At 42.4% G+C, this 18,019-nt stretch overlaps 2 protein-coding genes across 2 annotated transcripts; both read left to right on the forward strand.

The window, feature by feature from the left end:
• Positions 1 to 848: 848 nt before the first annotated feature.
• Positions 849 to 5,142, forward strand: LOC306775743 (F-actin-capping protein subunit alpha-1). Its single transcript, XM_079266232.1, has 10 exons — positions 849 to 920; positions 2,488 to 2,551; positions 2,643 to 2,694; positions 2,792 to 2,855; positions 2,981 to 3,187; positions 3,274 to 3,353; positions 3,475 to 3,553; positions 3,646 to 3,717; positions 3,912 to 3,974; positions 4,184 to 5,142. Exons 1-10 carry the CDS (start codon positions 885 to 887, stop codon positions 4,322 to 4,324), a joined length of 858 nt encoding a protein of 285 aa, XP_079122358.1. The 5' UTR covers positions 849 to 884; the 3' UTR covers positions 4,325 to 5,142.
• Positions 5,143 to 7,051: 1,909 nt separating this feature from the next.
• Positions 7,052 to 17,903, forward strand: mov10a (Mov10 RNA helicase a). The gene is made up of 22 exons (XM_079265962.1): positions 7,052 to 7,229; positions 7,320 to 7,425; positions 7,535 to 7,704; positions 8,472 to 8,713; positions 8,822 to 9,068; positions 9,837 to 9,974; positions 10,066 to 10,228; positions 10,371 to 10,522; positions 10,619 to 10,789; positions 11,266 to 11,413; positions 11,973 to 12,134; positions 13,338 to 13,441; positions 13,580 to 13,677; positions 14,412 to 14,510; positions 14,626 to 14,734; positions 14,827 to 14,944; positions 15,489 to 15,680; positions 15,770 to 15,841; positions 16,047 to 16,172; positions 16,267 to 16,355; positions 17,146 to 17,264; positions 17,418 to 17,903. The coding sequence occupies exons 1-22, from the start codon at positions 7,111 to 7,113 to the stop codon at positions 17,510 to 17,512; spliced, it is 3,039 nt and encodes a 1,012-aa protein (XP_079122088.1). The 5' UTR covers positions 7,052 to 7,110; the 3' UTR covers positions 17,513 to 17,903.
• The last annotated feature ends 116 nt before the right edge of the window (positions 17,904 to 18,019 follow it).

Genomic DNA, 18,019 nt, shown 5'->3' on the forward strand with positions numbered 1-18,019 from the left:
CAGTTGATGTCTAACGTTATGGAGCGAGCGACCTGATGTAAAGATGACTAGACTATTTTTGGCAATATTACCTTTAATACATGATTGTATAGATTCAATAGATTTGTTATCAAATACAAAAGGAAAAGGGTGAACATTTGCGTCAGCAAATTTATACTGTGTATAAGAAGATACTGTTAAAACCATCCCAACACATCAGTAGACTGACTTAGATTGAACTAAATCACGTGACGTATAACTTCTCCATGGGCTGGGCTAATGCCGCTTTCAAGTCATATTGGAATTATCGTAATTCGGATGCCTATAGTCTAAATAGCTTGTTTTGCAATATCCAAGACGTAATAACAACTACATAAATAGCATATTTCTAAAAGTTACCGAATAAGCTATTTATATCAAAACAGTGTGTGTCGTAAAACCAAACAAACATCGATACCGGTCGTCTGTCCCATCCATCCCACATATCATGAACGCGTCGTAGTTGCCAAATTGGGATTTTATCAGCTTCAGTTTGTATGTGCAAGTAATATTTGGTACCTTAACCCAACATACACTTATTTAGATAAATAATATAAATACACATTAATTGTGAGCTTCACTTAAAAAATAATATATTATATAATTATGTAACACATTGATTTTAGTTGACAATTCAGTCATTTAAAAACATATCGGAGATTTTTTTTTGTCGTTCATTCGAACATGTATTGATCTACGTTGTTTATATTTCAGTAAACGTATGTATTGAACATTGAACATTCAGCATGGACAGTGAGCTCCGCCACCACAGCCAGGCTTCCGGGTTGAGTCGTGTTCGTGCGGGGAGGAGTCACGCATACCTGGCAACATCGACAGTCGCTTTGTCAACGCTTCATTGAGCCAAGATGGCAGATTTCGAAGAGCTCAGCGATGAAGAGAAGGTATTACTTCATAAATTCATACTGTGATTATTATATTCCCCTCAACATGTGCCGTGAACAATAACATTGCTTTATGAAACACTTACCGTGCAGCATGGATTGCCAAACGGACCGTATTAGGTGTTTGTTGGTGGAGCTAGCGAGGCTAAAAACTAAGGCAGTGTATCTGACAGTTATTGTAACTGTTACTTGCATGGTGTTCCTGTGCACAAACACATAGTATAAGTTAGCTAATGTATGTGAGTCCGCCCCTTTGTTGATTAAACATGACATATGTGCGCGGCTGAGCTTGATGTCTGATTTAACGAGTTTGGAATAGTTGGAAATGATGAGCTAACGTTGATGCTAAATGGAAGGAAGTAGATGTACTTCCTGCATTTACAGTGAGGATAATGGCAGTGCCTCGGCACTGTAACACCACCCACACCCAGTTTACTACAGCTCAATGTGGCTGCTTATACTCGTCTGTATCACAAGTTGAAGTTAGTCGCTCATGTTACACGAGTGTGCAGGTATTTAGTGTTTCGCTTGTATGCCTGCAACATTTAGCACCGGACTCATCTTAACGCAGTGTTGTTGGGGCTTGGTGTTGCTCCCCCTGCCTCATGCTGCGACATGTTGTAAAGTAATGCTTTGCATTCCTAAAGCTGATGGTGTGACAGGAGCTTAACACCGTCAAGCATTACTGCAATGCACCTTTAAAATATATGTAAACAAGTCAGTGTAATGAAAGGATTGAAATGCCCCTATTTTACCCTTTTATTGGCTATTTGCCTCTGCTAGTATCTCTATCAGACATGAGCTCACATCGTTGAGCTGCATGGCGGAGAGTCTGAGCCCTGGGCTCTGAATGGATTCCTGGGCTCTGAATGGAGTAACTTTTTCTGGAGCATGGTCACATTAGGCTGCTCATTGTTGTGCCCTTTCAGCCGGACAGCCCATTGTAGGTCAATGCCAGCAGCAGCCTGCAGGCAAATACATGACACTGTCTGCTTGACAGACGGCATCACCGGCACGGCCTCACTGTAATGTGGCAGTGACATTAGGATGTCACAAATGAGTGAAGGAAAAAACCAATGAAGGGTTACGAAGACTTCTCTGTAACTACACAGTCCTTACTATGTAGTACCATTTAAGAGCACGAGTACCAATGTCTTCACCCTGCGGCTTTGACACCAAATGCTTACACTTGCATTCTGGCTGCTAAGAAAAGCCCTTGGGCGACATACCCTGTTTGCCATCTAAGGAGTGGCCAAAATAGAGCTAACAACCCGGTGGCCAAGGAAGATAGCAGAGACTGCTCTCTGCTTCGCTCTAGTGGCTATTTGCAAGTTTTTCCCCATTTCTCCTGTACACCACCTACTATATCTCAAAGGAGAATAAATTAGCTGGATTTCCCCAAAAAACATACATCAGCTTTGGCAAGAGAGGAGACTGTTGTTTTTCTGCTCTACCACAGTTTACTTGAGCAAGAGGGGAACTGAACCGATGAGTTATACACACTGTATATCGTGATAATGTGTTTCCTCTTTTAAGTTTTATGACAAGATATTTTATTCACTTCTAGGTCCGTATTGCAGCTAATTTTGTGATGCACTCTCCCCCGGGGGAGTTCAATGAAGTCTTCAATGGTGAGCACTGTTTGTGAGTAACGTCTTTAGGACTACTTGCGTTTTAATGTGGATGGAAACAATTTGTTAATGCTCTTCTTCTCTTTTTCAGATGTGCGAATACTGCTCAACAATGATAACCTTCTCAGAGAGGGCGCGGCTCAGTAAGCTCATCATTTTCTTTTTTTGTGATATGTCGTAAAAAAAAATGATATTCTGGATGTAAGTGCAAATCGTGGTTGTGTTATTTTTCTGATATAGCGCCTTCGCCCAGTACAACATGGATCAGTTCATTCTTGCCAAGATTGATGGATATGAAGATCAGGTAAGCTTTTTCTTTAAAAAAAATGAATTGCTTTATCTCATTGAACCCACTAAAATGTCAATATCATTACTCTATGTCATAAAGACCATTCCTGAGTAACAGGCAGGTTTCTCTGTCCCCTGAAGGTCCTGATAACGGAGCATGGAGACCTGGGGAACGGTCGCTTCTTTGACCCTCACAACAAGATCTCCTTCAAGTTTGACCACCTGAGAAAGGAAGCCAGCGACCCGCAGCCCCACGACGGCGGGTCAGCTCTCAAGTCTTGGAGAGACGCCTGCGATTCTGCCCTGAGGGCCTACGTCAAGGAGCACTACCCCAGTGGAGTTTGCACCGTAAGAAGGCTCTCCTAGTCTGCACGGCCACAGGCAGCAATACTCGCAATGAATCACCCGCCCATCGTGTTTTTGATCTGCTTCAGGTTTATGGGAAAACAATTGATGGCCAGCAGACCATCATCGCTTGTATCCAGGGCCATCAATTCGAGCCTAAAAACTTCTGGTAATTTGATAGAGGACAATGATCTCATTTTAAACTCCTTAATCAAATTCACTAAGACAATTCTGTTGCTTCAGGGTGGAGGCAGTTTTCAAGTGTACTCTTTTACTTTTTCTGTTTCCAGGAACGGTTGCTGCCGGTCTGAATGGAAGTTCAGCGTCTCGCAATCTACAGCACAAGTGGTCGGAGTCTTGAAAATACAGGTATGTTGAGTCATTAACACGGTAGTTTGAACTCCGCTGTCACGCTGTTGTTGTTTCACTGTTGTTTGCGTCTCCTCTTTCTTCATGTCCAGGTACATTATTACGAGGATGGAAATGTGCAACTGGTCAGCCATAAAGACGTACAGGAATCGCTGACTGTGTCTGTAAGTATGTTAACATATTAATCTATATGTAAGCTGAAGGTTCTTATTTCACCATGGTCAGACAAAGGTAAGTATTGATTATCCAGAATCAAGTAGAAAATCATTGAATGGAATTATTTGAGTATTTTTACATTTGATTTATGTTGATGTGTGTTTGAGTTGTTTAATTAACCCACACATGTATGTTCTGGCAGAGTGAGAGCCAGACTGCAAAAGAGCTTGTGAAAATAATTGAGGATGCAGAGAATGAATACCAGGTATGTGTGAGTTAAGAAAAACAAGAGTTGCCCCCCCCCCCCCCCCTGTATGTCAATGAAACGTTTTTCATTATTGTGCCATACATGTATACAAGACACAACACATGCGTGCAAACCAGATCCAGAATACTGCTCACACATTTACAGACACTGCCACAAAAGTCAAACGTTACTCATGCCTGACGTGCTCGTCTTTGATCGTCCTTCAGGTGGCCATCAGTGAGAACTATCAGACCATGTCGGACACCACGTTCAAAGCCTTACGCAGACAGCTCCCAGTCACCCGCACCAAGATCGACTGGAACAAGATCCTCAGCTACAAGATTGGCAAAGAGATGCAGAATGCTTAGAGGACAAAGAGGCTGATTGGGTTACGGGGGAGAAGCCGATGCTCGCGCAGACACGCGTGACTCAACGTAACGTACTGTATGTCCTGATGAAACGGACATTTGTTCGATGGGGTTTAACAGAGAATGACAGCTTCCGTTATGCACTACGAGGAGATGCCTTCATTTTACAAAGACGTTGAGTGATGTTACTCTCGCTCTCGCAAACCTATAACTTTTTTTAAAAAACAAACAATTAATGCCTTTAGTAACACTGTGAACGTTTGGTTGTTTACCTGCGATTCAAATTCTCAGTCACGCGTTAAACACACTCAGTTTCTGATGCCTCAGTGCTCCAAAACGGACACATTCTCCCAAAACCCCTTGAATTTCATGTAGCAACTAATTTACACTATATAACATAACTGATATTCTTCAAGAGCTTCCAATACCTCCTATAGTTTCTTATTAACAGAGGGCAAATACTGTATGCAATTTGATATGTTAACTGAGCGGCACTTTAAGGCACCAAATTATACATCTGAAGATCTCATCTGTTTAGACATATGTATCCCTCTGGATTCAGGGTTGTAGCCAAAGCTTCATTTTTTTTCCCTTTCCATTCACTGACCATATTTTGTCTTCCCTCCTTGAAGGTCTTTCACTTCTCCTTGTTGTTGAGAGACATTTTTGGTGATAATCCCTACGGTATATACCGCCCTGAGCTGATACAGTATTGGTGTCCTCCTAAAAGCTGTTTGCCTTTAGCTTTTGCTATATTTTTTTATACAAACTGTAAGTACATTTATTATTCACGAAATAAAAATATGATCTTCAAGCAATGGTGATCGCTTGTGTTTTACATCATGTATGGAGTTTCTTTTAGAGAACCTGGACACCAGATGTTTTCATCTGGGTTCTGCGAATTTGAGGCAGTTATTGACTTTACACTCTGTCATGTTCTCATTTTTTTTAAGACAAAATTTGACTGCTTTTTAGGCAAAAGACGGTATTAATTGAAATAAAATTAGATGTGTGTTTCAAATTTCATTGAGGTTTGCATTATAATGAAGAATATACAGTATTTACATTTCATGTTACATGTCAATAACTAAGTATGAAGAATGAGGACGGAGTCAAGGAGAGAGCAGATCTCCCTAAAACTGACGAGTTCACATATTTGGGCAGCACCGTCAGACAAGATGGGGGCACAGATAAAGACATCAAGAATCGTCTCAATAAGGCAAGGAGCACTTTCAAAGTACTGAATAACATATGGAGGTCACAGCAGTACGCCATCAAGACCAAACTTAAATTGTATCAGAGCAGTGTTTTATTCACCCTATTGTACGGTTCTGAATGCTGGAGAATGACACAAGGAAACCTCAACAGACTATCAACCTTCCACACCAAGAGTTTAAGACGAATACTGCACATTTTCTGGCCAAACACAATTTAAAATAAAGAACTGTATGACAAATGCCAACAAGAATGCATGGAGACCATCCTAATGAGCAGAAGATGGGGATGGATGGGACATGTGTTGAGAAAAGATCTTGCTGATATCACAAGTACAGCCTTACATTGGACACCAGAAGGGAAAAGAAAAAGAGGCCGACCAAGAAACACACGGAGAAGAACTGTGGAGAAGGAGATGCAGAGCCTAAAGCACTCATGGGGCACCATCCAGCGACTCGCCCAGGACAGACAGGAGTGGAAGACTTTTGTTGCTGCCCTACATGCCAAGAGGCATAAAGGGAAATGATGATGAAGATGAAGAATATAATTCTAGTGGTTCTGTGTGTCATCATTTAGCTAGGACATATTATAAACATCTATCCCTATATACAGCAACAATGTTGATCTTGTCTGATGATTATAGACCAAACGATTGATTGAAAATATTAGATGATAAAATAATTAAAGTAATTGTCAGTTGCAGCTCTAACTCTGATTAATCAAAAAACCCGAGTGTTCTCTGGTCCCAAACTTCATTATGTGAAAATGTACTGCTTTTCACCATTATAATGCAAATTAAAAATATTTGGGTTTTTGGATAAAAAACATTTATAAAGAACTCACTTATTACTAAAGTAATCCGTGAAATAACATAAATACAAATCAATAGATTAACGTTACGTTATTTATCTTTTGGCATGACATTTCCAAGCTTTCCAGTCAACATTATCCATTATTAGCTGTAATGAATCGTTTAATAAAGCTATGTGTATTAATGATCATAATACATTTGAAACAGATGGAAACGCCCATTTCACACGACTCCACACGCTCTGCTCTGCTGACATGTAGCCCAGGGAGTGTCCGCAATAACGTGTCTGAGGATGAGTTATACTCGTCTGAATAGTCTGGTGGGGGAATTCAACGGCTGAGCTTTGATAAATAAAGACACAAGACTTTGCGCTGGAGTTGTTAGTTTCAACTCCGTATTGTGTTCTGCCGCTGAGGTGTTTTCGCTTTCCGTATATAAAACAATTGCAGACGTTCCCTTCCGGTAGCCTTCGAGGCCGTCGTTCAAAATAGTGGATTTGTATATAATAATAAAACAAAATAATAATAATAGGAAGTCAATGGCGGTGTTATGACCACATGTGTGTAATGGGTTCTGACAAATAAATCAACGGCAAAGTTTAACTTCCGTATGATGAAAACTTGCGCAACACGCGCAAAATACGTGACGTGGAATTGTGCGGCGCATTCACGGCAACAGCTACATTTGATACTTGAGGAAATTGACGGCGATAGTTGGGCAGCCGGCGAACTTCCTCATTTGAGCCAGGAGACACGCCACCATGTCGCTTAAAGACTCGCTGGAATCCGGACTGGACTTCATTGAATTTCTGGGAGACAGAATATCCACCACCAGCAAGAAAGAACTTCGGAACATCTACAACTCTGAATTTAAGGGCAGGTAACGTTAACGCGCGTCGCATGCAGTGGTTTGACTGCGCCGTGTGTCTGTGGATAATACCACTCCCTCTCTGTGTGTTTGTGTCCACAGAGAAGGAATAAAAGACCCCACCTTCCACAGTGTCCTGCGTGCTCTACTGAGATGCAACAAAGCCCACATGAAACAGGGGGAGATCTACATAAATGTCAAACCTCGGGTAGGATGCGCTGTTCCTTCCCTTGTGCTGTGAGGGAACAAGCCTGGACCTAAAGTACAGAAATGAGGAAGCGTCATGTTTTTTTTCCCTTTTTAAATCACCACTGTAGGCTCGAGTGTATTGTGACCAATGGAGGAGGCCCCGGGCCCCTCAGCCCCCAAACACTCCAGGCTCTGGCTCTCCTTCACCCTCCTCTGGCCCATCAACCCCGATGAAGCCTGTGCTGACCCCGAAGAAAAAGCTGGCTACGGAAATCATCTACAAGTTGAAGGTGGACAGGTCGGTGTCGTCCGTTTAAAAAATGTCTCAAGTGAGACATTTTGACAAGTTGGTTCAAGCAAAGTCGATTTTTATTGTCAGCTCTTCCATGTGCACTGACATTAAATCAGATTCTTGCATGACAACAGGTGTGTGAGCGGCTTGTTCTAGTGCTGCAGCATTTCAATGTCAATGTCAAGGTTCAAGGTTCAGCTTTATTATCACAAAAGATTGCACGATGAAATGCAGTTGAAGCACCCTCCTGCCACACACAGAGAATATAACTAACACTCAAATATCTTAAAATAGAATGAAATAAAACAAGCAGTAAAATGGAATAAAGTGTCGGCTCTGCGCAGGCCCCTCATGTCCCCGATATCACTGATGTCCGGTCGATGTTCTGGGCAGTTTTAATTACCCGCTGAAGTGCCCTCCTGTCCTGGACTGTGGTCCTCCATAAACGTTATTAAGAACCTGTCACGGGTGTTGTTTATGATAAGGATGTGCATGGTGGTGCAGTGGTTGGCATTGTCAAAAACGCTTTCTGGGTTCAAACCTGGCAGTCAGCAAGCGGGGGTGTTTTTTTCTGTGCAGAGTTTGCATGTTCTCCACGAGCACTCGTGGAGAACATGCAAACTCTGGCTGACTGCCAGGCAAACGTACATAGCTCCGCAGCCAGAAATGAACGATGGGAAAGTTGCAATCAGCAGTATTTTTACACCCATGTTACAGTCACAGGTGTTACAGTTGTAATCTCTGCAGCCTGACCATGACACTCTCTCTTACAGGAAAAAGTTGACCGCTGACAAGGGGGGCATTGAGATCACCTCAGACCCCGTGGCGAGCGGTGCAAAGGTTCAGTTCACTGTGGATCGTCTGAGGGAGGTGTTCATCCTCAAGTTCCACATTTTAAACACGGGCCCCAACTGCGTACACTTCACCTTCTACACTGCTCTGCACAAGATCCGCTGTTTCACCCTGGAGGACGAGAGGAGAGTGAACCGGGCTTGTCCGCTGTTCCTCTGTCCCGGTGAGACTGCTTAACGCTCCGCTGCTCTGTTTTCATCAAATTAAAAACAACTGAAGAGAGGTAATTAACGCTCACAGCTCCTCCTCTGCCGCCTTCTTTCTCTCACAGGAGAAAGCTACGAGGTTGTGGTTCGGTACACGCTGAACCACTATGGATATTTCCCTGCCACGATGTACTTTGAGTTCTGCCCGGATCTGCCAGAATCCGTGCCCTTTTGCATCGTGAGGGAGATGGAAGCAGTAGCCAGGACCCCTCTGGCTGTGGAGCTGGGGCCTGTGTCTCCTTACAAACCATTTCAGGTGGTCACATACAAGCCTGTCAACACTGTGATAGTGGAGGGAGTACCTCCTCAGGGGTAAGTTACAAAACATGGATCGCAAACCAGTTCAAGACTCAAAATAGAATCTCACTTTTATCCGTTGTTAGAGGGAAACTACAGATTTGACACGTTGTTGGGACCAAGGGGGCAGCATGGAATCTATTAAATGGAGCGTTGTTTGGGTCTAAACGCTACGAGTTTGAAAGTGAAAACACAAGTGTGGTTGTGGAGTTAGAAAGAAGTGGGCTTACTTAACCCATGTAGCCTGCTTGTCATCTCAGCTTGAGGCTACGAGCATAACACGCCAGAATTCCACAAGTTCCATTGTGGGCGCCAAGTTTTGATCAACAAAAATGAATTCAAAAGATGTTATCTCTGCTTCTCGCATTTGATTCTTATACTTTTGAACTGTCCGTTGTGAGTCCTACAATGTTAATGATAAGAGTGTAATGCTCAATTGGTTGGTGACTCTTTGAAATACAGAAGAAGAGTCACGTTGGTCCCATAGTTTAAAGTTGCTCAACACAGAATTCCGAGCGCACCTTTACGAATTGATGTTGTACTGAGTGTAACAGATAAACGCAGCATATCGTCTTAATCTCTCCAAATAGAATGATTACAGATCGTTTCACCAGCAGCAGGAAATTCATTCTTACAGATTTTAGTACAAATATTGGGATTTGGGAGCTGGTTGAAGCAATTTTCTTCAGTTGTAATTGAAATTGATCAACAAATGGACCCAGAAGGGTGACAGACATTTTATTTTTTGTCATGTATGATGTGTTTGTGTTTTATCCTCTGCAGGTCTGGAGCCCCTCCAAAGACGACGGTGAAATTAGGAGACTATAAGTACCCTTACTACCAAAAGGAACTGGCTAAACAAAGGATGGAGGACTCTAAGTACCTCTCTCCGGTTGCTAGACAGAACCTGGCTTCAGTAAAGTGAGAAACCGACCTAATTATTTCCAGCTGATCTAGTATTTTCTGGGCTTAACTCCGGATGTTTGTTTGTGTGTGTGTGATGTATGCCCAGGGGTCTCCTCAACTCTTCCTTGAAGATGAAGACGTATGCTCAGCGATTTCACCTCCTGCTACACCTGGAAGAGATCCAGATGGAGGTGGACGTCCGGAAGTACGACCTCCACGATCAGACCGTGACTCAAGACCAAAGCAACAAAAAACTGCTCATACTCCGAGTAAATGAATCCTCACAGTACACATCTACTGCTGTACATAACCTCTGCTTCTTTTGATGTCGTTGTCCTCTGAAAGCGTGCTGATTTGAAGAAAGCTCAGTGTTTGGCATGAACAGAAACCACAGCTGCTATTCTCCAACAGGTTCCTGGTGTTGCTGAGAATCGTCCGTCTGTACTACGGGGAGATTGTCTCAGGGTGTCCAAATCAGGAGACACGGTCGAGCCGATCACTGTGTACACCGGATATGTTCACAAAGTGGAGCTGGATAGTGTGAAGCTGGGCTTCTCAAAGAGGTAAGAGCTGGACTACGGATACTTGTCTGTTCGAAACCTGGTCTACATCTCAGCCGGTGATTAAAGCACCTTCCTCTCATTTTCCACCCACTTCAGGTTGTTGCAGATTTTTATCAGCAATATGAAGTTTGACGTTGAGTTTACCATCAACCGGTACTCCTTGAAGCTGCAGCATCGGGCGGTGGACTTGGCGGCAAAGCATCAGCTGGAAGAGGTGCTGTTTCCGTCTGGTGCAGCGGTGGCTAATCTCTCCATGCCTAAACTCAGGTGTGATGCCTATACACATAAAGTTCACGCATACAGAACACCAAAAACATATCATCTACAAACGCACACAACTAAACCACCTTAAAGTCTGTATCTCGTGTACTTGTAGTACAAAGGAGATTAAACTGTCTGGCATTAGTGATAAGAGTGTATGATGATCGCGTGTGCCCAACAGCCTTCGGCTCAGCTCTCTCTGAGCACTTATCCACCATATCGGAAGAACAGGCTGTTCTTTGGTTAAATGCCATAAACTTGCCTTGAGTTGATTTGGGCAGAATATTGAGGATTATGTTGGCTGAGAACACGTACCAGACAAAGTGCTCTGTTAACTGCTTGGACTTGAATGTAACAAACTCAGCATCTCATCATACAGATGGATACAAATAAGGTCTTCATCTCCACACGTTGACTGTTTTTCAGTGTTAAAAGTGTTTCACCAGTGTGTAAAGATCCATTCTCGTGTTGTTACTCTCCAGGATGTTCAACCAGCAGCTGGAGAACAACCCGGAGCAACACGCTGCGGTCCAGCGCATTGTGGCCGGATCATCAAAGCCCGCCCCTCATCTCGTGTTTGGACCTCCTGGAACTGGAAAGACGATCACTCTGGTTGAAGCTATGCATCAGGTATTAAGTGTTCAAGGTGTGACGTTGCTAGGCTGAAAATGAATTTTCAAAAATGAACAGCCTCTCACTATATTGCAACGGGGCAATAATAAGGTGTTAAACAGTTTCTGGGACAAAGCAACACACTTGATGATGTCATTTTGGATTATGGGCTATTGTGATGGCCAACTTTTACTGTTTTCTGATGTATTATAGACCAAAACAATTAATAGATAAAATATTTGTCAGGTTAATCGACAATGAAAACCATCTTTTGATGGGATCACACCAGCCACAACGCCTATTTGGGCGAGGAGCGTAAAGTGTGTGTGTCAATCTGATTATAGGAATCAGAAATCTGTAGAGATGCCACTGTCAGTCAAATCTGATCAAACCACACCCACACATCTTGTAGAAGCCGATTTGATTGTTGATCTCAGTAAAATATCACAAAGTATGTTTTCAAACTCGTCGGTAGCTTTTCACCGTTAAACGAAGAGGCAGCCACATGAAACGGCAAAGCATCAAAATAATGTGTGGGTAATAAACGTGATGCATTTTCCTTTGCTTATATCGACAGGTCAGCAGAGCAGACCCGTCAGCCCGCATCCTCACCTGTGCACCTTCAAACAGTGCATGTGACCTCCTCTGTGAGAGACTGATGGTTCACACGGATGCTGCTCAGATTTACCGCGTCTACGCCAGCAGCCGAGACCCAAGAAGCGTCCCCAAGAACCTGCTGGTGAGCATCAGCTGACTGTTCTACATCCACAGGATAATCTGCTTACTGGCCATAAACCAGCTCTGATTGGTGGTGAATTGTCCATAAACAAATGTGAGCTTTGGATATCCTATAACACAAATCATCGAATTAACTAAGATGTATGTTGGACCCGTAACATTTTGATTTTCAAAGTAAAACCCAAATTGAAAAAGAGTTTACACAGTAACTAAAGCAAGTAGTCCCGCATTTCAATGGGTTTCCTCATCGCGGAGATTAATATCAGAGTTTACCAGTTTGATCGTAATGATTCTTGATGTTTGTTGATTCAGATGTGACTCGAGTATCCAAGTAAAGAACAGAATTGTGTCTGCATATAGTCAAAGGCATTGTTGAAAAGTGTTTCCTGTTTACCAAAACTCCAGTGTGGAGCATAGATATAGAACTGTAATAGAAGAGACTGAGATAGACGGATATCTCACAGTTAAATGCTTTAATTTAAGGGTGAATGGAAAAAGTCACGTTTGATCTGAGGTGTAGATTAACTATATTTTTCTTACACATTGTAGGGCTGGGTGGTATGACCAAAAACACATATCACGGTATTTTGTAAGATTATGGCGGTTTCACGGTATATCACGGTATTTCTTTTCCGCGTGAAAGCATTCATTAATTAACGCCGAAAATAACCGGCCAGCGAGCGGTGAACAGCTGTTTGTGCAGCGTGTCTTCCGTTCCGTCACTTCCTGTTTCCGTCACCTACATTCCCCTGGGTCCTAAGGCCCTCCATGTACCAATATACATTTATAACAAATATCACACATATTACGGTAATCAGCGTTGCATATGTGTCTGACCTAAATACCTTTTGTTGTTCACTCTGTGTTCATCCTGCATCGCTCTTTTCTGTTACAAATTGTTTGTGTCACAAACTGTTGTGTCGTGGTGTTTCGCCCTGTTAAAGAGCGTTAGTTGTGGGTTGTTAATTGTTGTTCTAAAGTTATGACCATGACTAGGGTTCTCCCTCAATACACTTAAGACAACTAGCTCTGACCGTAGCGCTCCCAGCGGCGAACAATATATTAAGCTGCCTGTTGAAGAGCAACAGAAGTTGTTTTGGCTGTGCACCGGTATGACGATATATGAAAAATTAAAACCGGTATACCGGTTGAACCGGTATACCGCCCAGCCCTAACACATTGTCTCATCTTTTGTCTCTTGTAGAAAAATTGCAACTGGAACCAGACACAAGATGCTTTTGTGTTTCCAGTGAAAACAAGTCTGATGAAATACAAGATAATAGTTTCAACTATGGTCACAGCCGGCAGGTAAGTTGCTTCCATCGACAGTAATTATTCAGTCAGTATTCCGCACTCGTTGGCTCCTTGGCATCATCCTTTAGTTTGAGCTGTTACACTTCCTGTTACACTTCTTATTATGATAAAAATGTGTGCTTCTGTATTTAGGCTGGTGTCTGGAGGAATGCCAGTCGGCCATTTTACCCATATCTTTTTGGATGAAGGAGGCCAGGCAGTGGAGCCAGAGTGTGTCATTGCTATTGCAGGTAAATGCTGATTATCTGACTCATCAGTAAACTACAGCACGTCTTTCGGTTTGGTGAAACGTTGATGAAAGAGTTAAAAACAGAGGCATATTTTTAAGATGCATACACACTGATACAGGACACAAATCGTGTTTCCATTCATAAGGCATGATTTCTGAGATGATATCTTAGTTACTGTGGGTCTAATATTGATCAAATCTGACTTTCTATTCTGATTTTTTCTGTTGGGGATACTAGAAATGAATCATCATTTCTGTTCCACTGTAAAGAAAGAGTGTACTTGCTTAGAATAAGGTCTTGTAACAGAGAAGAAGAAGAGTTGAACAGATTTCTCCTCGTTTATTGTTCAGAACTGGATCCAGATTTCTGTTTCACTCCTCCTGTCCTCTCTGAAAGCACACAGCTTTCTTTATCGCCGCCAACACAGCACAGTTCATCAGCACAGTTCATTCGTCTGGTGACAGAAGTAGGAATGTAGAAGACAACCATTTATAGCTCTGTATGCTCCAGACGTCCGAGAGAAGCTTTTCACTGCTTCCAGACTCCAAACGGCAGACTAGCAGTAGATCTGCATTAGATCGAACACATCTGCCTGTCCTTTCACATTACGCAGTTTCAGTCGAGGCGGTCTTATGATTAAAGGTCCGAATGTATCCGTTCCGAGTTTGCGAGAGCTTGTCCAGTGGTGAACGTGATGCATCTTGCTCCTGATCGGTTGGACTTTGTTGTTACAGGTCTGCTCAGTGCAGAGAAGGGTCAGCTGGTGCTGGCAGGAGATCCCAAGCAGCTGGGACCGATCCTTCGATCACCTTTTGCACTGCAGTATGGACTCGGTGAGACTTGTCTTGTCTTAATGTGTTCTATAGCACATTCTGATAGTAGTTATTGGTCTCCTAACCACATGATTCAATGGTTTAAATGTAATGATGTGACAATGATGTTCTTCAGGGCTTTCTCTGCTTGAGAGACTGATGAAACACAACACTTTATATCAGAAAAGCACTGACTCTGGGCACTTTGACACCCGCTTTGTCACCAAACTGCTGCGAAACTACAGGTATGTCTTCCAGTTTTCACCTCAAGCTTGCTTTTTACAGTGTTAATTAGAGCTCTTCAGCGTTCTTGTTTTTCATTCTTTTCTTCACTCAGGTCTCATGCTGCCATTCTGGAAATCCCCAATGAGCTCTTCTATGAGAACGAACTGCAGGTGTTTGCTGACCAGTGGGAGCGTGATACCTACTGCAACTGGGAACACCTTCCCAAAAAGGTGCGGCTGCAAGGATATTCAGTTTATTCATTTTTTTTAAAACTTCCAGGGGTTTTAAAGGTTGACCCATTAGAGGGACTTTAAGTCTGGATATTTCAGCCTCTGCTTCACTGATTTTGACCATTTTATTTGCCAACCTGTCTCTTGAAAGTCCCCAATCTTTATGGAAGTGCAATATTAATTTGCTGAATTGTACCTTTAATTGTTATTAGAGTCATAGGCCACATTATATACAGAAACCAGCCTTAGACTGCCACAGAAGACGACACAAGAATCGTTACGACAAATCAGATCTTATTACTGAAAGACGAGTCTCATTTGGAAACAAAGTGGAACAAAAATGAAATTCTAGAAAACTCCGTAGGATAAAAGGGAAGGCTATTTGAAGAGGACAGTCGAACATGAAACAAAAGTGAGCAGAGATTAAACAACAAAAACTAAACAGGACATAGTGAAAATATAGTACACAGACCACCAAATAGCATGTACACCACATGGGGACAACATGGATAGCTGCCAGCTGCTCACGCTCTCATCACTACAGGGTTTCCCCCTGATCTTCCACGGGGTGATGGGAAAAGACGAGAGAGAGGCCAACAGTCCTTCTTTCTTCAACGTGTCTGAGATTGAAGTTCTGGTCGACTACCTCACCAAGCTGATGGAAACACAAGGAAAGAAGGGTCTCCCCAAACTCTCCGCAAAAGACATTGGCATAATCGCCCCTTACAGGAAACAAGTGAGTCTGCCTGGCGTTCATTTGTGTTTTTAGAGATGTGGATAAACGGTCTGACCTCGTCATCGGTAACGAGCTTACTTTTCTTACAGGTCGAGAAAATCCAAAAGGCCCTGAAGTCTGTCTCAGCTCTGAGGCGATGGAGTGATCTCAAAGAGCTCAAGGTTAGCAATGCTGCTCTGAACACATCTTTGTCGATAAGGTGAAAGAAACACAAGGATGCTCATCTCTTCTGCACAGAATCAATTCAGGGACATTAAAAGATGTTGTTCATCTGTTAAAAGGAAATCAATAAGGATTGTGTTTATTCGCAACTGTATTATTTGAAATCACATTTTGTTCTTTGGCTGCTTCTCTCCACGCTGTCAGGTGGGGTCCGTGGAGGAGTTTCAGGGTCAAGAGAGGAAGATCATCATGGTCTCTACAGTCCGCAGCAGCGTCAACTACGTCAGGATGGACAAAGACTTCAACATTGGATTCCTGTCAAACGAAAAGGTGTGTTAGATGTTCCTCTCTTCGTATAATGAAACCAGCAGGATCTTTAATATATTTCTCTCTTTCTCTTCTTATATGTGCGCATCTGCTGCAGAGATTCAACGTGGCCCTGACCAGAGCCAGGTCCCTGTTGATAGTTGTGGGGAACCCCGTGATCCTCAACAAGGACCCCACCTGGGAGAAGTAAGGCGAAGCCGGCCAAGTTGTCAGACGCGATACAACAGTCTTTCAGTTTTACAGACCGAGTTTAGAGCCTTGTATGGACAATGTGATTATTGAGGTTTAAAGTGCATTCTTGGCTGTGGAAACTCGGAGTTGACTAAACAATCTCCTCACAAGGTCTATTTAGTAACTGTTCTGGAGCTTATCACACATTTTCCTCAGCAGAGGAAGTTTACCCAGTTGCCATGGAGTTTTAGATGTCCAAATTTAATTTTTCTTTCTTTAGCACAGGGGTCTCAAAAATCCGGCCCGCTACGTCATTTTATGTGGCCCGCGAATCCGCCAGTAAAAAAAAAAAAAACTTTAAATTTTTTTTTTTTAAGTTAGACGAATAATAATAAAATATCCCCATCGTCATAATTCTGAGATAGAAAGTCAAAGTTATGAGATAGAAAGTCAAATTTATGAGATAGAAAGTCAAAAAGATGAGATAGAAAGTCAAAATTATGAAATAGAAAGTCAAAATTATGAGATACTTAAACAGTTAGAAGCAGCTCTTTGACTGGTACCATATGTGTACATTTAACATGGAAATGTATTGTGAGTACATTGAAGACTACTTTAAACTGTGAATGTAGAGAGTTATTTAACAATATGTTTCGAGTAGTTACATTTACAACTGGCCCTTTGTGGGCGACCATGATGCTGATGTGGCCCGGAGTGAAAATGAGTTTGAGACCCCTGCTTTAGCACTACAAGGACTCCTCATCCATTTCTGCACAATTTGTGTTTTTTTTGTTTTCATCTGCAGGTTCATCAGCTATTGTGTGAGGGAGAAGGGTTACACTGGATTTGACTTTGAAGACGCGGAAGGAGAGGACGATATTGTGTCAAGACTGGCAACCCTGAAAATCAACATGGATTCCGACAGTCAGTACAGCGATAACCTCAGTTAAACTCAAACAGATGGCCTTCAAGTGATTCTTTGTCATACATTATTAGCTATAGCTGCAACAGTAATAATTGCAAAACAGACAGACATGACATAAACTAAAGTGTTGTGTCTTTTTGCATTTGTCATAGATCCTGCTGAAGAGGAGAGCGCCCTCCGGCAGTGTCTGGACCCCGAGCGGAAAAATGAGCATGAACATCTCGCTCAGACGACTTGCATAAAATGAAGAACCGATTGTAGTGACATCCAAGATTTCTACATTCACGTACATTAAGATGCATAGCAAGTATCTATTCTGAGCTTTTAATAGAACATTGGCACCTTCTGTCTAAGAATCCTTTTAATCAACTTTTCAAAGAGCAGTTCTGTTATTTTGCTGCAGTCAATCAATCGGTGCTCGGCCACAATCGTGATTCAGTAAATCTCGACTCTTCCTCTCGTCAGTGGCTTTTTAAATAGAGCTGCCACTTAACATGGAAGTTCTGTGTGAGAAAATAAGTAGCGGACGATTCAATTTCTCAGGAATTCATCACCGTTTGTCCTACTGCTGTTTGCACTTAACAAGTTGGTCTCTTTTTCAATTCATCTACTTCTTTCTGATAGTTGATGCCTGAATAAATAAACTCATGTCTGAACCACACTGTGGTGCACATTGTCATGTTAGGACCTTTTGAGCATCACCTTTTAATGGCATCTTGCACAGTGAACCATGCGTGAGAAGAATTGACCAGGG

This window comes from Melanostigma gelatinosum (assembly GCF_949748355.1).
Source record: "Melanostigma gelatinosum genome assembly, chromosome: 3".
NCBI classification, from domain to species: domain Eukaryota; kingdom Metazoa; phylum Chordata; class Actinopteri; order Perciformes; family Zoarcidae; genus Melanostigma; species Melanostigma gelatinosum.